Source organism: Panthera pardus, unplaced genomic scaffold (genome assembly GCF_024362965.1).
Source record: "Panthera pardus isolate Hobbes unplaced genomic scaffold, ASM2436296v1 HiC_scaffold_6, whole genome shotgun sequence".
NCBI lineage: Eukaryota > Metazoa > Chordata > Mammalia > Carnivora > Felidae > Panthera > Panthera pardus.
This window is the reverse complement of record NW_026526991.1, coordinates 111,486,410-111,507,269: the sequence shown is the minus strand read 5'-3', so window position 1 is coordinate 111,507,269 and position 20,860 is coordinate 111,486,410. Positions and strand designations below refer to the sequence as shown.

At 35.5% G+C, this 20,860-nt stretch overlaps 1 protein-coding gene across 3 annotated transcripts in view; it reads right to left on the bottom strand.

The window, feature by feature from the left end:
- Positions 1–540: 540 nt before the first annotated feature.
- ITGB1 (integrin subunit beta 1) overlaps positions 541–20,860 on the bottom strand; it is a 46,592-nt gene continuing 26,272 nt past the window's right edge. For 2 of the 3 annotated variants that reach the window (XM_019465175.2, XM_019465177.2), the window contains exons 7-17: positions 17,926–18,081; positions 17,051–17,146; positions 16,630–16,719; positions 14,831–14,971; positions 14,451–14,650; positions 12,752–12,990; positions 12,307–12,529; positions 11,462–11,694; positions 9,155–9,321; positions 8,131–8,211; positions 541–1,751 (exon numbers count right to left, since the gene is read on the bottom strand). In XM_019465175.2, the coding sequence (XP_019320720.1) occupies positions 8,137–8,211; positions 9,155–9,321; positions 11,462–11,694; positions 12,307–12,529; positions 12,752–12,990; positions 14,451–14,650; positions 14,831–14,971; positions 16,630–16,719; positions 17,051–17,146; positions 17,926–18,081 (1,620 nt within the window). In that variant the 3' untranslated portion in view covers positions 541–1,751; positions 8,131–8,136. The remainder of the gene's footprint in view (positions 1,752–8,130; positions 8,212–9,154; positions 9,322–11,461; positions 11,695–12,306; positions 12,530–12,751; positions 12,991–14,450; positions 14,651–14,830; positions 14,972–16,629; positions 16,720–17,050; positions 17,147–17,925; positions 18,082–20,860) is intronic. The other variant, XM_019465176.2, reaches the window with a different exon arrangement.

Sequence of the window (20,860 nt, the reverse complement as noted above, 5' to 3'; positions counted from 1 at the left end):
GTTCATGAGTTCGAGACCCAAGTCAGGCTCTGTGCTGACAACGCAAAGCCTGGAGCATGCTTCACATTCTGTGTCTCCCTTTCTTTCTCTGCCGTCCCCTACTCGTGCTCGCTCTCTCTCAAAAATAAACATTAAAAAAATTTACAAAAAAAAAAAAAAAAAAGAAAATAAGATAACAATCCTGTCAAATCTTAAATAAAATGACGTAATTTTAAGCTTCTAGTCATCAGTTCTAAAACATTCAGAGTTATTCTGCTTGATGTAGGGGTGAAAGCTATCTGCTGCTGTAGGGACAGAGTGGCATGGAGGAGGGAGGGATGAGGATCTATACAATATTATCTAAAGAGCCCAAAGATAGTCTGACAAATCTATTTAACCATACCACTTTCCTTATGTCCATGGCACATCTTTTTTTTTAAGATACAGATTTTAGTTTCTTAAGTGAAATATCCATTAACCAGAAATATTGTCAGCCTAAGCTATAAAAATTTCACGCACAGAAATTGACAAAATATATCAATACAGAGCAAAAACATGCAATTTAAATATTTTAGGCATTTTTATTTAATAAATAACTTCAGTAAACAGCATGTAAAAAGTGAACTGTTAAAATTAAAAGGCACTTAACACAAGAACGTGAATCGCATGAAACAACACGGGCAAATGGTGAGAAGGAACTATACAGTGGTCTGTTACAGCGCTGAAAGTAAGACGTGCGTAAGTGATAGCTGTTGCGAAAGTCACAGGACAACTTCACATGTTCATTAAAAAGGCAAATTTACAGCTGGAACATCAAAGAAAAAGTATTGGTTAAAAAAAAAAAAAAAGTCTTACCCCAAATTGCAAACAAATACATTAAATGATTAGAAGAGGTGATAAAAAAGCACCAGGCTTTAAACAAAATAAAACGAATAAATTCACCCAAAGGTCCTCAATTCGGCAATTATGTAAAGTAAGGCCTTTATGTAAATAATGCTAAATTAAGGACTTTTCTGCAGAAAATTTCCCGATACTTTTATCCAAGGCTTGATTTTCTAAAGAGAAGGCGTAAGAGTTACCAAGATTAAGTAACTCTTAAAATGGCACACAGGTTTTAAAGCTATGTTTTCCCTTCCTAATTGTGACTTTTTCCAATGGCCTCTGTAGATCAAATATTCCAAAAGTATTTTACATCAGTAATTCCCAACATACTCACATGTCATCCAGTCTTGTCTAATAGGCAAATAGCAAAATAACAAATTTAAAACAATTCTAGTTAAGTAGGATATTTACTTTGGATTCTGTATAACTAAAACCTGACATGTCTGTAAAGCTAGAAATCAATTTTAATACTTGATTAACAGAAACTCTCATCATACTCATTACTTTACTCTCTTTCAATCGCTCTAGAAATATCATTTCATCCAGTAAGAGCCTGATTTCAATAGTCCAGGAGGAAAAGGTCGAAAAGGCACAATGTGACCTTAGCTGACAAGGATAGCCATCCTGTCTCAAATTTTTTGTCAGTCCCTGGCATTATTACATTATTTTCAAAATAATAAAAAAAAATTTAAATTATACATATTGTACATTTTCAAAACCTGCACATGAGAAAAACCATGGTGATACTGCCCTATCTCTACCTTACTGTGACTATGAAAACTACGACTTTGCATTCAGTGCTGTGAAATTTGCATGGGTAGTGCTCATTTTCCCTCATATTTTGGATTGACAACAGTTGTCACGGCACTCTTATAAATAGGATTTTCACCCTAAAAAAAAAAAAAGAAAGAAAAATTATCACTCTACTAAAATCATGCAATATTATTTTATAAGACAATGTTGAAAGTTATGGTCATTTTCAGAAGTCGTTCATATCACACTCCACTTTTTAAAAGGACATTAATAAAAAGTTTACACAAAAATGAAACATGAAATCTTTGCTCTCTACAAATTGAAAGGTGACCCTGTAAATTTGGCATTATTTCATTCCTGAGTCCTTCCTACACAGGGACTGATTTCAGAATGTCCTCCAGAGCAGAGAATGTGCTGTTATGGCTTCTCTCCTTTAAACTAGTTTTGAATGCCCTTAAAGAAGTAGTAACTCTTTTGTCATTAACTGTCTGATTCTTAACCCTTTATTGTGGTGAAGAAGGTTCTTGATAATTACTAGGAATCCCTGGCTGTCAACCCTGTGAGGGAAGTGTTCTCCAGAGGTTCTTCCACCACAGAAGTTATTGACATGGAGAGTTGTGGGATAAGGTTGTCGTACTGTCACTGAGGGTACTGTGCCTCCACAAGGCACTGTGTTGCCAAATCTACTTAGAATGTTAACAAAAATAGGGGTGCCTGGGTGGCTCAGTCGATTAAGCGTCTGACTTCAGCTCAGGTCACCATCTCGCGGTCCGTGAGTTCGAGCCCTGCGTCGGGCTCTGGGCTGATGGCCCAGAGCCTGGAGCCTGCTTCCGATTCTGTGTCTCCCTCTCTCTCTGCCCCTCCCCCATTCATGCTCTGTCTCTCTCTCTCCGTCTCAAAAATAAACGTTAAAAAAAAAAAAAAAAAAAAGAATGTTAACAAAAATAATTACCATTCTCCATTATTTTTTAGAATCATATTGATGAAGTGTTTCATTTTTATTGCAATACTAAATTTTAGTAAAGAGTACTGAAATCAAGCCCAGCAAATGACTCCAAGCCACAAACCCAAGAATTCTTTCAAGATCCAAAAATAGCCTGAGATTGATGTTTTAAGCAGACAAATAACATACAATTGCACACTACCAATTTCTTAAAAAAAAAAAATCTTATGCTAAGTGATACATTTAAATATCTACTATAACATTTTATTTCTCCTATCCTTATGAACTGAAAGTAGGCTTGAAAGCCAAGTAAGAAATACAGCCAAATAATCTATATCAGAGGAAATTTACAGTGAGCACAAATCAGTAAATGTTAAATTAAAACTTAAAATACTACATTTTTAGACAAAAATTAAGATTTTGAAATGCTGTTTGGTTTTATATTGTACTATAGAGAAATTTGTGGTGATTTTAAAAAATATTTATAGGAAGCATCTAAATAGTAATTTTTACTTTTAAATTTTATTTACACTTACTTCACTGCAGGTTATATTTGGATATGGCTTGTATTGCCACAATTTCTGCCCTCTAGGAGGGTACAGTTTGGTGGATGACAGACATGCAAATAAGTTAAGGCACTCTGATAGAGCACAAAATAGAATTATGTACACAGTATGGGAACAGTATAAAAAAAGGAATGGACTTTGAGAAGATCAGGGGTATTTTCATAGAGAAATTGACTATAGATAAAATATTAAAAGATGAGTAGAAACGCATGCAAAGGGTCATGTGCAAAGTTAAGCCCTAGGGAAAAGAATGGCATATTTACGTAGAAATATATATAGGGGCATCTGGGTGGCTCAGTCAGTTAAGTGTCTGACTTCAGCTCAGGTCATGATCTCACTCATCGTGGGTTCAAGCCCTGTGTCGGACTCTGTGCTGACAGCTCAGAGCCTGGAGCCTGCTTTGGATTCTGTATCTCCCTCTCCCTCAGCCTCCACCACCAACCACCCTCCACTCACGCTCTCTTTCTCTCTCAAAAATAAACATTTATACACACACACACACACAGTTTTGAAGTTTTTAAGGGTGCATGTGTGAGTGTATGTTTTGAGGTGTGAGCAAGGGAGGGGGACATAAGACAGAAGAAAGTGCCAAATCATAAAAGGTCCTGTATGCCATGCTAAAAAGACTAAATTTTATCCTGTAGATGGGAAATCACTGAGAAAAAGCTGAGCATGAAAAGGGTGGAGTGGTCGTGAAACACACCAAGTAAACTATTACGATTTCAGCTCAGCAGTTAGTCTGAATTCCAATTAAGACATGACAATATGTCCTAGCCCTGCCCTAACCCCATCCCATAGTATACAACTCTGTCATTTTAGAACTAGTCATTTCAGAACCATGGAGGAACTCAGGATCCCTCAGAGACATACATATAGGAGAAAAAAAAAAACCATATCAATTTCTGATCTCTAGTCCAACTGAAGCAAATATACAGACATTACAGGAGACATTTCATAAGAGACAGGAAACTGCATCCTAGCAACTACATTCTTAACAAGTTATACAGTACAAATAAGTTACACTCTTTATTTCCATCTTCCTCGTCAGCATAAGAGGCTAGAACCTGCATTCTTTCAAATATACTGAGAAAACAAATTACCATTTAAGTTTAAAACAATACATTAGATATATATTTAATACTTAAGAATTATAAGGGAAGTAAACACATACACACAACACCCTTACCCCCAGAAAACAAAACAAAAAACAAAAGAAGAAAAAAATACCCAAATTATTGACGAGTCCAAAGTATGTAAGGCAGAAACTTACCTTGGGAGAAGTTTACCATTTCATATACACAAACATTTATATTCATTATTACATCCAAGCAAAATTTTAACATGCAAGGTTAGAGGTAAAGTTAAACTATCTGTGTCAGGCATCATTTTAAATGGAGGTAAACTAAAATAAATCAGATTAGTTTCCATTGTACAGAGTGCAACCCCACCCCTATCTCTAGGAAAAAAATCAAAGCATATTTAAATCAAGAGAACAGGGTTATATTCAGAAATGAAGTCCTCTGTACTCAGTAAAACATCATCTTTGTGCTTACTCTGGAATCACGGACAATGGTGGCTACAGAATCATCTCTATAATATAACACTTTAGATATACAACACACAACTGTCAGATTAGAAATCCACATTTAAGTGTGCATAACAGCAGGGAAATTAGACAATTTTTTAATCTACCTTAAAATTATAAAGTTGATAATTTGATTTTTTAAATGTACCTACATGATAGTCTTATGCAGTAACATAACTACAGTTCCTGCTCATTACCCAAAATATGTTAATGACATAACTTACTGACTGGCAAACCCTGGTCTCATGTCAGAAAAGTGTTTTATGAGCCATAATTTGTTTTTTCATTTCTTGATCCTCATTCATTAATGTCTATTATTTATTTCTACTTTAATTTTTGTGAGAAAACATCTCAGACTAACCTGTAGCTATTAACTTGCCTGGATTTCACTAATGAATAATAAAATTTTAACCAAACTCATGCTTCTCGGGTTATCCAAAAGGCTTTTATTTTGGCTGAGGTAGTAACATTTCAGCTAGAAATTAATTTAATGATATAAACATTAAGTTTCACTATTAATTATTGATCATTTCCTTCAAAGTACAATTAAATGTATAGTAAAGGTGTAAATTTCACCTTTCAATAGAATACATAGAAATTCATCTCATTTGAGAAGTAACCATATGGAACTGCCAATGTTTGTTTCTGATGAAGAAAAAAGAAAGAAAGAAAGAAAGAAAGAAAGAAAGAAAGAAAGAAAGAAAAAGAAAAAAGAAAGAAAAGGAGGAGGAGGAGGAGGAGGAGGAGGGAAGGAGGGAAGGAGGGAAGGAAGGAAGGTAGGAAGGCAGGAAGGCACGAAGGCATGAAGGAAGGCAGGCCCTAGCAAGTCAGTTTCTTTCTAAAAATACTGTGGTAATTAATGTCCATCAACAGAAGAATGGATAAAGAAGATGTGGTATATATATATACAATGGAGTATTACTCGGCAATCAAAAAGAATAAAATCTGGCTGTGTGCAACTATGTGGATGGAACTAGAAGGTATTATGCTAAGTGAAATTAGTCAGAGAAAGACAAATATCATATGACTTCACTCATATGTGGAATTTAAGATACAAAACAGATGAACATAAGGGAAGGGAGGCAAAAATAATATAAAAACAAGGAGGGGGACAAAACATAAGAGACTCTTAAATACAGAGAACAAATTGAGGGTTGCTGGAGGGGCTGTGGGTGGGAGGATATGCTAAATGGGTAAGGGGCAGTAAGGAAGATGCTTGATGGGATGAGCACTCGGTGTTATAGGGGATGAATCACTGGAATATACTCCTGAAGTTATTATTGTACTATACGCTAATTAACTTGGATGTAAATTAAAAAATTAAATAAATAAATAAACTACTCTGGTAAGGATTAGGTGAGGTGAGAAAATGAAAGATGCATCAAGTCTCAGACTAATTCAAAACCATAACAGCCTGCCCATATATGAGTGTAACTGTAATCTTCTGCCATCAAATTTAATTTTGCCATTGCCAAAGTCTTAACCTGCTCAGAAATAAAAGGAAAATCTGACAAGTAATGGTTTCTATTATTGGGCCTTCCTACCTCTTAAAAATATTAAACATTCCTATATTTTAAGTACACTCCCACTAAATGAGAAAAACAGTAGTGTTGGTTTCTAGGTCATGAAGTGGTAACTCTATTACAATGTTTGTCCAATGCGGTAATACTACTCTAAGTTACTACAAATGTCAAAAAGCCTTAATTCTCTATAGAGAATGAGCTACCTCTTCTTAACCACTAACAGTCCCCTGAAGACATGTGATTGCTGCCAGCATACTGCAGTGGGTAAGAAAACAGACTCTGGAGTCCAAACTGCCTGAGTCTACATCTGAGCTCTTCCACTCCCTAGTCAAATTACCTACTCCTTCTGTGCCTCAGTTTTCTAATATGTGAAATAAAAATAAAAGTTGTGGGGAAAGGAAAGAGGAATTCTAGATCACCAGCCAGGAAAATGTGTTCTTATCTTAACCTTTTCAATCAGCTTTAGGGACTTACATGATTATATTAAAATATGCTAAAAGCATTTCATGAAAATTCAGATATAAGGTAGAATCCGTCCACTAGTAAAAGACAATAAATTTGTCATTCAGGTAAAATAAACATTCACCAAATAGCTTATCCTAGCTTAGTGAAGAGTGATCGGCAAGCCTCATTACAGCTCTGAAATTTTCAACGAAGTTTTTATTGAAAACTGTAAATAGGACTTTCTCTTTAAAGTCTGTTATCTTTTTTTAAAAGTTCAATGTTAGATTTGAATATCAGAATCATTCAATAACCAGAAAAAAAAATAAATGTAAAAGATATTCTAGGTTTTTTTTATTTTTTAAGTTTATTTATTTGAGAGAGAGAGAGAGAGAGAGAGAGAGAGAGAGAGAGAGAGAGTGTGTGTGTGTGAAAGAGAGCACACACGGGGGAGGGACTCTGCACTGTTAACAGGGAAGCCCACTGTGGGGCTCAAACACACCAACCATGAGATCATGACCCGAGCTGAAATCAAGAATCGGACGCTTAACCAAATGAGCTACCCAGGCACCTAAGTCTTCTGTTTTTAATGGAATTTCAACTTAAATCAAGAACTAAAGAATCTCAAAATAGTTCTAGAAGCAGTAACAATGATACTGGAGTTGTATAATATATAAATGTTTCACCAAGTTACATTTATTTTTCTATTTTGCAATTTAGATTTCACTTTTCCCTATTTCACCCTAAAATCTGCATATAGTAATTTGTATATAAAGATAATACCATTTAAAACACAGGACTGTAGTGAAAATTAAAACTCACAGGCTGATATCATATACTGTAGTTCATCAGCCAAAACACCCAGACCCACACCATAGATATTATTAATAACACCCTATTAAAGGTATGAAAAACTAGGGGTGCCTGGCTGGCTCAGTCAGTTAAGTTTCCGACTTCGGCTCAGGTCATGATCTTGTGGTTTGTGAGTTTGACCTCCATGTCAGGCTCTGTGCTGACAGCTCAGAGCCTGGAGTCTGCTTCAAAATTCTGTGTCTCCCTCTCTCTCTCTGCCCCTCCCCTGCTTGAGCTCTCTCTCTGTCTCTCAAAAATGAGTAAATGTTAAAAAAATAATTAAAAATATGAACTAAAAGGTCTAAACAGGGAAGTGAGTCAGTGCTGTTGAAGAGCTGGGATCTGACCCTAGGTCTGTCTGACCACAAAGCACATCCTCTTTTTTACTACAAACCAGTTGCTGCTTCTTTACCATAAAGCCTGTTTTAAAGCCCTTCTAAACACTCACTCTAAATTAACACACGCATACACACACAAAAGCCATGGTATGGCCATATAAATAAAGCCAGACTTAAAAAAAACAGCAGTTGTGATAAAGGACACACAGTGCAGGTAAAAGGGATAAAAGTTCACATGCAAACACAGAAAATGAAAGAAAATACGAACGGCAACTTAGAGACCAGCTTTACGTCCATAGTTTGGATTCTTGAAATTATTAATAGGACTCTTGTAAATCGGATTTTCTTGCTAAAGTAAAAGAAATAGTTTCTAATGATTTCTTCAGGAAAAAACTGACATGTATAGTGTTTAAACACTGTAAGAGAATTTTTACTATTTTTGCACTTCTGAATATCATGTTTTAAAAAAAAACCCAAGCCAACTGTAGTAAAATGCAAATGACTAAATTCATTTACAATTTAAAAATAGCGAAGACTGCCTTGTTGCATCAAAAGATAATACATGAAGGCCAACATTTGGCTAGTCTACCCTTGGACTTTGTATTTCAAAGCACATTAAATGCTATTACATTTCACTTTCAGCTTTTAAAAATTTTTACAAAGCAAATTTTATTGAGTTATAATTTGCAGAGAATTAAAAATACCCTTTTTAAGTAGAGAGTTGTATAAACATGCCCACAATCAAGATCATCCCAAGAAGATCCCTCAATGCTCTCCTCCCCCCACTCCAGCCTCTGAAAACCACAATTTCTGCCCCTGTAGGTTTGCCTTTTCCAGAATGTCATATAAATGGTATCATACAATATGTAGTCTTTTGAGTATGGCTCCTTTTGACTTAAGGTTCTTTGTTGAATAAAACAAAAAAAACAAAAAAAACAAAAAAAGAGAGAGAGAGATGTTTTCCACTGAGTATCTTGCTATACGGACAATATTTAGAATTGTATTTTACATTAGAAGAAAAGGCAGAAGAGCAGATTCAAGATCAAAATTAAGGAAATAAAAACACTGACCACAGTATCCAAAGGATACTTTCTCATAATGTTTTATTTTAATGGGACATATTTAAGATGTCTTCTGTTTTTTGCTAAATGCATGTTCTCTGGATAGTGAACTTTTGGGGAAATAAAATATTTAAAGAGGACTTTAATAACTTTAGAGTTAACAGATGAGTCTTAGAAGTGTTACATTTACTCTGTGAACAATCTTGCTTTTTTACATGTTTTTCAACTTACCGTGTCCCATTTGGCATTCATCTTTTCCTTTTCAAATTTGGCAAATTCCCTTCTGTCATGAATTATCATTAAAAGCTTCCAAATAAGCAGCAATGCAAGGCCAATAAGAACAATTCCAGCAACCACACCAGCTACAATTGGAATGATGTCTGGACCAGTGGGGCACTCTGTAAAGTCAAAGTTGAAAGGAAAGAATGAGCACACAAGGGATTGATATAAGCAAAGTAGGGCCCAAACTACAAAGTCCTGGTTAGTCTCTTAGCAAAACATATAGGAATAAAAACCCAAGATAAGTAAATGCATACTATCCAAAAGTATAAAAAAGAGACTAGAACTAACATGAGGATATATAACCAATAAACAAAAATCATATGTATTTCTATATATTATACAGAAGTTTGTTTCTACATATTGGAAACTGAAATTTAGAAAACAGTACCTTCTACAATAGCATCAAAAATCATTAAATACTTATGCATAAATCTAACAAAATATGTGCAAGATTCACATGCTAAAAATTACTAAACACTGATTAAAGAAACCAACGAAAACCTGAATAAATGGAGAGGTATTCCATGTTCATGGGTTGGAAGGCTCAATATTATTAAGATGTCAATTTTCCTCAAATTTGATCTATTTAAACTCAATGCATTACCAATCAAAATGCTGGCAAGATTTTTGTAGATATCAGCAAGTTAATTCAAAATGTATAAGGAAGGCAGAGAACTAGGCAAGTGTTTCAAAAACACTTTGGAAAAGATCAAAGTTGGACATTTTACCTTATCAGATTTCAAGACTAGCTGTAAAGTGACCGTAATTGAGACAGTGTGGTATATTGGCTATAAAGGACAGATGCACAGAGTAATGGAACAGAATAAAGAGAAATAATTTTAGAAAGTATTAGAATTAGAAATAACATAAGATCACCTGATTTTCAGCAAAGGTAGAGAAAGGTCAGTCTTTTCCACAAATGGTGCTAGAACTCCAGGACATCCATATGCAAAAAACTGAACCTTATTCCATATTCTAAGAATAACTCAAAATGGGCTATGAACCTAAGTGGAAAACCAGAAACTACAAAACCTCTGGAATACAGGAGAAAAAGCTTTATGAAGCTGAGTTAGGCAAGAAATTCTAGATATAATAAAAGTAAAAGCAATATCCATAAAAGAAAAACCTGGCAAATTCTAGTTCATCAAAATTAAAGCTTCGATACTCTTTAAGAAAACACTGTTAAGGAGCGCCTGGGTGGCTCAGTCAGTTAAGCATCCAACTCTTGATTTCAGCTCAGGTCATGCTCTCACGAATTTGAGCCCCGCATTGGGCTGCGTGCTCTCTCTCTCTCCCTCTCTGCCCCTTTCCCATTTGCATTCTCTCTTGCAAAATACCTAAATATGCTTAAAAGATGTATACTTTAAAAAACACTTAAAAAAGTGAAAAGATGTTGGTTAAGCATCCAACTCAGCTCAGGTCATGATCTTGCGGGTTCATGAGTTCAAGCCCCACGTAGGGCTCTATGCTGACAGCTCAGAGCCTAGAGCCTGCTTCAGATTCTATGTCTCCCTCTCTCTCTGCCCCTCCCATGCCCATGCTCTGCCTGTCTCAAAACTAAACACTAAAAATAATAATAATTTTAAAAAAGGTGAAAAGACAAGGAAGCATAAACCAGGAAACAATATTTGCGAAACATGTTATCTGAAACAATAGAGACTTCAAAAAAACATTTTGGCTATTTCTTTAAAGTTAAATACAGGCTTACCAGATGCCCCCTAAATGCATTCCTACTATATATTCAAAAGAAATGAAAATTTACATTCCCACAAAAATCTGTACACAAATGTAGAAAATTCAAAGAATATATAAAAAGGCGCCTAGAAAAAACAAAATAAAAAATGTTTCACCTTCTGAGAAGCTGAGCAAATTCATGCCTTATAATATCCTTTAACAAGTTATTTTTCCCAATGTCCAAGCCTAAATCAAGCTCAAACTTAAATATTATCAATAATGATATAACTCTTAGTGAGTATCTGTTTAAATAATTGTCAGGCAGAATGCCAAGTGTTTTGTGTGTATTCACACATTTAATTTTCAAACTCTCCACTCATAAAACTCAAAATTTGTTTTCTCTTTTCCTTATTTCTTATACAGTCAATGAAATACTATTTTAAGCTTTGAGACTAAAAATGCCCTAACTTGAATGCTGGAGGCTGTTTCTGGGTGTCCGGGAAACCACCAAGAGGCCTAAGTAGTAGTAAAAACAAGACATAAAAGAAAATGCAAAGAATTTTGAAATGATCAGATTTTTACCTGGAGTCTCTACAACATGAACAATGGCCTCATTGTTCCCATTCACTGAATACGTGAAATAAAACCAGCAATCATCAACATCTTTCTCTTTACAATGGGACAGGGGATCGACCTGGCCTGGCTGTGGTAATTTGTCTCGATTTTCAACCTTGGTAATGTTGAAATGTGAACACTCCTGTGCGCATGTGTCTTTCTTTTCTCCTTTATTGAAGGCTCTGCACTGAACACATTCTCTGTTAAAACACAAATTATATTAAAAATTTATTTAAAAATTAAATATTTGCTTAAAGATTATTTCGTGTGAATAAATGGGAGAGGCATGACACTTCTAGATGGGAAAACTAAACGTAAAGATGCAGTTTCCCAAGTGAAATTATAGATTTAGTACAGTTCAAACTAAAATCCAAAAAGAAAAAGAAAACAGAGTAGTAAAATAAAACTAGCCCTATCAAACATAAATATAAAACACAAAATCAAAAGAATTTAAACAACGTGTTGTTGGTACAATAGTTCTTCAGAAGGCAAAAACCTTCAATTTTGCTTAGTTTAGTGAAAAGATAATAATTAAACAGCTATAACACTAATTTAACAAAGGTTACTATGTGGATTCAATTATACAGCAAATTCAGACCAAAATAATGGTACCAACTATTTTCATATGACACACATTAAGTATCATATGACAAACACTCCCTAATGAGAAAGAATTTCAAAGATTTAGAGTGGGCTACAGTGTCAGATATTTACACTGTAACTTATTATCAGTACTGTTCTGGTTGTAGAGAGAAAACCTAGTTAGGCCAACAGACAGTATCAACTTCTTCAAGCAACTAGGAAATACTTACTTATGCTCAGCACAGACACCAAGGCAGGTCTGACACATCTCACAAGTTGGCCCTTGAAACTTCGGATCTGTACACTTACAGGCGCCACACTCACAGATGCCCCTGCCATTGCAGATCTGTCCATTTGTGGCCATGCACGAAGTAGTATCCAAAGAACAGTCACAGGCGCTGCCGGTGTAGTTGGGATTGCATTCACATACACGACACTTGCAAACGCCATTTCCTGTGATTAAAAATATCGTTTGTCATAACAATGGTCAAAATATAAAATTGCAGCACTGACTTAATAGTAAAAATCAGCAGTAATGTGGAAGAAAATGTAGCTAAAGATGGACAGACCCCTCAATGCTGTCCTTTTCTACTTATTCATCAAGCAAATTCTTAGACGTTTCTTACTGCATTAGATAGGATCACATTTTATGACCATTCTCAGACCCTTTCTCACCTCCACAAATTAAGCCATTGGATCTATCACAGTTGAAATTATCACATTCGCAGAATTTGCCAGAATAAATTTCATTTGTATTATCCCTCTTCCTACAAACACACTGTCCACAGACACACTCTCCATTGTTACTACAGATTTCTGAACTGTTTTCTTTCCTGCAGTAAGCATCCATATCTTCACTGTTAACTTCATCTGTGCTACATTCACAATGTCTACCAACACGTCCCTCGTTGCACCTAAAGAAAGAATCCAAAATTTCAATCACATAAAATAACAAGTCATACTGTGAGAAAGAATGGGAGAGGAAATAAGACTATGAACAGTATCTTCAAACTACAATTCTATTACATGGGAGTGTTCATGCCACACATCACAGACGTGTACAAAAGTGTACCTATATGCGCATACACACATGGGTGCACCAGTCAAGTTCATATGGAATATATGCAAAGGCATGGGAAAAAACCTGTCTTCAGAAAAATAACCATTTTGATCAAGATGAAAATATAATCTAGCATTGAAAAGGTAAACAAAACATTTGGAAACACAGGATCAACTTACTTTAAAAGAGTGTAACAGCTGTATTCAAATGATATGCTATTACATTTGGTAGTATAGGTGAAGTAACTCTAAATTTAAAGCAGTGGTCCAATTGTTAATCTAAAAAAGTACAATAAGGGGTGCCAGGCTGGCTCAGTCCAAAGAACATGCCAATTCTGGATCTCGGGGTCAAGTTCAAGTCCCATGGTGGGTGTAGAGATTACTTAAATAAATATTTTTTAAAAAGTACCAGAAACACACCCCAAAAAGATCATGGAAGGTGAAGAAAAACATATTGAACATATCATTTAAAAATACCATTTAAAAATAAAACAAATCTACATGACTCAATCAGGATATGTGCAACATAAAAAATTAAAATATTTTAATTATTACTTAGACAACTAATAACTGATGGTGAAATACAGTATTTTTCACAATTGAAAACTCTTCAAAGCCAAGTCATTTGGGGCTGATATTTAGATCAAAATACTCTCTCCTTCCTCCTATCCTTTAAGGAGACAGCTGTATTCAGAGTATACTCAATTTTAATTTTTAGATAAGAGGTAAATATCATAGTCTAAAAAAAAATTTAAAATAATTTGATTAAAGTTTTGTTAGTAATAGATCTATGTTCATAAAATAGTGTTCTTTGCAAATATATTTTTTAAAAAATTATTCCAACAATGCAGAGGTACACGCACAAGGTGAACACCCTTTACTGCTTCCTAGTTCTATTTCCTAGATAAAACCACCATTGTTAAGTTTGATATATTTTCCTAAAACATTTTTCTGTAAACATATTTTATCTGAGCTTATTTAGCTCTAGAAAATACAGGCTGCTATGCTATTATATGAGGGAAAAACCCAAAGGCTACCTTAACAATTTGTTAAATATATGTCTTAGATGGCTATAAAACCTTTTATTTCAAAGAGCAGTCTTCTTAAGGAAAAAAAGGGGGGCGGGCAACGAAGAACTTTCTAGAAATATCACACACAAGATTGTCAAATTGGTAACGTGATGAGCAACAGTGGTTGGAACAAAGAATTTATTTCCTCCATATAGAGATTTTTCTCCTCGAGGTCTCAAAGTAGCCTGTCTATAACTTTCTAAACCTAGATCTTTCTCTGTCACTCTCCAACAACCTCAGCTCACCTGCAAGCTCCACACTCGAACGTTCCATTTCCTTCATGACACTTTGGACTGCTAGGGATGCCTTCATTTTGGCACTCACATTCACAGATGAACTGAAGAATAATTTCTACTTCTTCAGTAAAGCCCAGAGGCTTAATTTTAATGATTTCAGAATTCTTATTTGGACATTTATTTGAAGTTATGCTAATTTCAAATTGAACCTTGAAGGAAAAAAAACAATTAAATTAACAACAAAGCAATCTGAATCTGCTAAAAAAGTATTTCAAAAAGCTACTAATTTCTTTCACTGTTTCTCAAATTATAAACTGTTTCTCAAATCTACAACTAGATTATAAACAAGCAATTTTTTCTTTCCTTCAGAAAATGCTTATACAACATACCTCATCTCCAATGGAAATATTGGAACATTTTCTTCCATTTTCCCCTGTTCCATTCACCCCATTCTTGCAGTAAGATTTGTAGTTTATTGTTACTCCTTCTGGCAATTTGCTGTTTTCCAAAATGACTTCTGAGGAAAGGGACTAAAAGAAACACTAATCACACACAGGAAAGGCAAACAAAATAAAGTACAATGATTGGGTAAAACCAATGGGCAAAATGAACTATTAAGAAAATAGTATCATTTAAATAAAAGGCTTGGAGCCAAATTCTGAGTGACTAGAAAACACAGACCCCAAAGAAACAGGCTCTAATTAAAATTTTTCAAAATAATGTACATGATTAAAAAGTAAGAGTACTGGGGCATCCAGGTAGCTCAGTCGGTTAAGCATCCAACCCCTGATTTCGGGTTGGGTCATGATCTCATGGTTCATGAGTTCAAGCCCTGCATCAGGCTTTGCACTGACAATGTGGAGCCTGCTTGGGATTCTCTCTCTCTCCCCCTTCCCTGCTTGCACTGTCTCTCTCTCTCTCTCAAAATAAATAAACTAAAAATATATAATAAGATTATTTGTGCTTGAATTATTGATGATCATACAGTGCAGAAAAGGCCTAATATAAATTATGAAAAGTCCTAAGACCTCAGAACAAACATTTTCTGTCCCCATTTGGCAATATGGCTCTTCTCTGGCCCTACCACTTCCAGCCAACTAGGGACTAAGGTAAACAACTGACTATACACAGTCTGGGAACACATATGCTTAAGAGCCATTATAGACCAAGCCAAAAAAACCAAACAAACAAAAAACAAAAAAAACACCAGCAAACTCAAAACCCCAAGTACGAAGAATTCAAGCCAATGTTTTTGTTTTTTTTTTTTTAGAATATCAGAATGCTCAGGACAAAGAGAAGACTCAGCGGCAAGCTGTCACATGCCTACATGCCTGTGACTAAGGAAAATATTAAAATATTCTGTTGGGTGGAGAACTATGGGGAAGACATGAACCAAACGGAATCCTGAAAATCTTTGTAATACAAAACCCGTCTCTTTGCGTAGGGTCTTTCCAAAACATTTTAGGAAACCCTAACATGAGGTAAAAAGTATCTTAAATTCAACCTGTTAAAAGGTTGAGGGTAGACACACATTGATTACCATAATGTTAGAAATGTCTCCTGACTACTTAAAATGATTATTCATCAATGCTTAAGCATCAGAATTAGCTGTACACAATTCAACTTCATGTGTGGGGAAAAAAAATCTTATAAATCTTTTTAAAACAGTTAAAGCATATATATATATATATATATATATATATATATATATATATATATATATGTAGATATTTTATGGTACATATGAGTGTCTGTGTATCCCTTGAGAATAGAAAACTGCGTCTCTGAATACATGGCAAGAGAAGAACTGGCAAAAAACTTTTCCAGAATAATTCATCACAACCAATCTACAAAGGATTGAGAAAGGGGAAGAGAAGACTGAAGTAATCCTGTAAATCTAAATGTAAGTTATGTTCCACTTGTTTTCTGACAAGGAAACCTATTTAGTGACATTGAATATTTAGAATCTTCTCCACATGTCTTCATCATATTTTTGCTTTGTTGAGGCTATGTAAATAATTATGCTTTAGCAAGAGAATATAAGATGTTTTCTTCCAGATATACAGAATGTTAGTTTTGTGTTGTCCTCTGGGCTTGCTAAACTGCATATGGAGAGAGTTTTACTTTCTTTAAGCAAAGTATTCTCAACAGGGTATTGTCTAAAACAGTTTATTTAATATGTACTTACATTGTATGCATCAATAATCAACTGAATTACATTGCTGGAATTTGCAGATAAAGTTCCTACTGCTGACTTAGGGATCAAATTTTTCAGTTCCTGAAATTAAAAGATAAAACACATGAGATACAAATACTATTCATTCAACCAATCAGCATCTACTGAATATACAATATTTATTTTTAATGAGTTCCCTATTCATTTCCTAAATAACATAAGGGGTCAGACCAGAAAAAACAACTCATTTTATATGTGATTAAAACTTAATAAAAACCACTTATGTAAAATCCAGCCAGTCTGGCTAGTGACACTTTCCCACATTTCAATTCAGACATATGATTTTGCCTCTAATGACTAAACATAAAGGGTCTAGAAACTGGTTCTTCTTTTTAACCCATATATGCATATAGATAGATAGATAGATAGTTACCTTGTAAACGGGCTGAAATTCTTCAGTAACTGCAAAAATTGTCTGAATGTTATTTTCACTTAGTTTCTGGACAAGGTGAGCAATAGAAGGATAATCCTAAGAAATTAATAAAATTTGTAAGTAATTACATCCAATGTATTCCGGTTTTCCAATACTTTTTGAAAGTAATAATGATCTGCATATACAACTGGATTACTTACACAGGACTGCTTGAAATAACACAAACAACTGCAGACATGGGAGATGTGTGCACATGGGTTTCTAATTTTCTATCTTTATGTATGTATAAAAACTTCAATAAAAAGATTTTGAAAAGCAAGGCCTATGTGTATTAAATGTTAGAACAATTAAATTGAAGAATTGTCAATAATTAAAGGCTGTATCATAAATCACTTAAGAAAAAGACCAAATTTTGCCAGGGTTTAGATTTCTTCTAGAACTTGAATAATTTGACAATCTTTGTTTTCAGTAAAAATAGAGTGCCTACTTTCAAAAATCTTATAGAAATAAGATGAGGAGTATATTACTATACAAATTATTTACTTAGGAATAATATCAACTTTGCTACCAAATGATATGAGCAAGTGAGAAAAGCCACAGCGACAGGTTGAGGCATGGAAAAAAAAAAATAGTATTCAAGCAGCTCCTTTCACAGGTGGAGGCCCTTGGCTCAGCAGCAGGAAGCAAGCACAAAGCCACATCTTCAGAACAGCAACACTAGCTTCCTTGCACATTAGGTTAGAGCCCACACTTACCAAAATAACAAACCCCCAAACCTAGTAAAACCTACAAGCTTAATCACCCACAATACTCTTAGTATTAAACACTAAAATTCCACATGAGTTCATTCAATGTATAAGGAATTCAGCACTTACATAATAATGGCTCATTGTGTACACATCATTTTCCAGGTGACACTGTCCATCATTGGGTAAAACAATGCCACCAAGTTTCCCATCTCCAGCAAAGTGAAACCCAGCATCCGTGGAAAACACCAGCAGCCGTGTAACATTCCTCCAGCCAATCAATGACTTGAAAAGAAAATGATTTCAATTTAAAAATACTATCCACGATCACTGCAAATAAATCTTTAACCCTCATATAGGCTGTCATTGTACTTTTAACCTAATTCTGTATCTTTTTAGCTTCTTTTTTTGCAGTGCTAATACTCTTGCCAATAAATGCACAGAGCCCACGCATTAAGGCTCCTCCACCCCATTGGAAAACTATGTCTTGCCTGGTTGCCCATTTCTCTCAGCTAGTTTTTGAAAACTATCTTTGGGGCGTCTGGATGGCTCAGTCAGTTAAGCATCTGACTCTTGATTTTGGCTCAGGTCATGATCTCACAGTTCGTGGGATCAAGCCCTGCGTCGGGCTCTGTACTGACAGTGTGGAGCCTACTTGGGATTCTCTCTCTTTGCCCCTCCCCAACTTGTGCATGCTCTCTCAAAATAAATAAATATTTAAAAAATAATAAAAATAAAAAACTGTATCTTTTAAAATCAACGTCTCCCTTCCCCACTAGAAGGTAGGCTAACTCTATGGGGGGGGGGGGGTGCGCAGGGAGCACATCTGCTTCTCCAGTAGCAAGCACAGGGCCCGGCACACAGTAGGTACCTAATGAATATTTGCTGGGGAAACAGAAATGTCTCAGCCCATTCCGTCCTTTACCTACTGCTGCTGCCTTGTTCTCATCCATCCTTCCATCCTTGCTCCCACCTTCTATAGTATATGCCTCCTTTATCAGCCCTCTGTATTAGGCCTTCCTTTTTTTAACTACAGAAAAAATCATCTTCTCCAAACACCTGCCCTACCTAATTCCATCCAGTCTACCTCATAAGTACTATTTGTTCATTTATTTTATTCTCTTCTTTATTCAACAAAGAATTTAAAGTAGCAATAAAGGGGCACCTGGCTGGCTCAGCCTGTGGAGTGTGCAACTCTTGATCTCAGGGTTGTAAGTTCGAGCCCCATGCGGAGTGTAGAGATTACTTAAAAAATAAAATTTAAAAAAAAGTAGCAATGAAATCCTCTTCTATGGTAAATTTGTAATTACATTTGCCTAAATTTACTCAATACATCTTGTATATATCCTCATAAAGCTGTAAATTCCTTGAAGATATGAATTCAGTTTACTAATGCTGGCAATCCAAGTGTCTCTTGCATCTAGGGAAGTAGGTGGAACAGTTACTCCCAGTCAGCATGATAACCATGGAAAGACAGTAGAGGCCATGGATGCTATGGCTTGCTCTAATCCCACAGGCTGAGGCATAGCTGGAGGCAGCCCAAAGAATGTTCTCTCCACAGGGAGCTGCCAACAGGATCACAAATAAATGTGAGAAAGGGTGGCAGGCTAGGCACTACCTGGAATATTAATCTTTCTTCCCCTTTAAAAGCCGAGACTAGGGGCGCCTGGGTGGCTCAGTCGGTTAAGCAGCCGACTTCGGCTCAGGTCATGATCTCGCGGTCCGTGAGTTCGAGCCCCGCGACGGGCTCTGTGCTGACAGCTTGGAGCCTGGAGCCTGTTTCGGATTCTGTGTCTCCCTCTCTCTGACCCTCCCCTGTTCATGCTCTGTCTCTCCCTGTCTCAAAAATAAATAAAACGTTTAAAAAAATAAATAAATAAATAAAAGCCGAGACTATCTTTAAATTACAATTGCCCCAGGGAGAAATCAAAAGTAACAACAATATAGTACTTAATATTTGCTGAGTGCTTACTGCCACTTTATATGGATTACTGTATTTGTATTTCTTAACAGTCCTACCAGGTATATCTACTATTGTCCCTTCATACTGAGAAGGATACAGTCCTCAAGTGTGGCTAAGTAAATTGTCTAGCATCAGTAGCCATGGGAAAATGTGAAACCACGTTCTAACAGTCTATTCTCTTAAACACTATACCATACTGCTACACCATATCATTATCTTGGATATCTTGGATATAAGATATAGCACCTTAGCAAAAACTGGTTGAAAAATAACCATTAGGAAGCTTCAGGAATCAAGGAACAGGGAACATATATGAGTGTTCTAGGGAACAGGGGTACCATAAGGAAAAAAAAGAGGAAAAATGAGACAGAAGTAGGTCTTAAGACAAATCTTATTTAATACCTCACAATGCTTACTGGTTTCAGCTTCAGCCATGTCATGAAAATGTCATCTCAAAATCTTCAGCTGCTAAATGGGTCATAGAATTCTATCACTAGTCTAATGGAGATGAGCTTACTAAAAACCTTACAATTAAAATTATTAATAAGGGCGCCTGGGTGGCTCAGTCAGTTAAATGTCCTATTCACTCTTGATTTTGGCTCACAGGATCTCACAGTTGTGGGATTGAGCCCCACAGTGGGTTCCAGCTGAGCATGGGACCTGCTTCAGATTCTCTCTGTCTCCCCCCATCATGTGTTCTCTCTCTCAAAAATAAATTTAAAAAATAAATACAATTAGTAATATTGTAGGGCTTCTCAAAATATATATGTTCATATAGATTACAAAGCAGAATTTAAAAAGTTCTTTTTGAATTACTAAGACACAGGAACACATCTTTCAAAGACAATGAGAAGAAAACTGATCATAGGAAAATGGTATTGGAGATACAATTCCATTTGAGCTCTTTTAATTCTCCTGGTGATACCTTGGACAAGATCAATTCCATCTCTGGCACAAGCCAGAAAGTCAGGACACCTGTGCCTCTTCTAAACACGTAGAATGCTAGCCAAGCATAGCTAAACTGCCCCACTGTTTCAAATGGTGAGCATTCTGGCTTTTAAAATCCCATATAAAAGAAGTAATTGCCTGGTTGAAATAAGG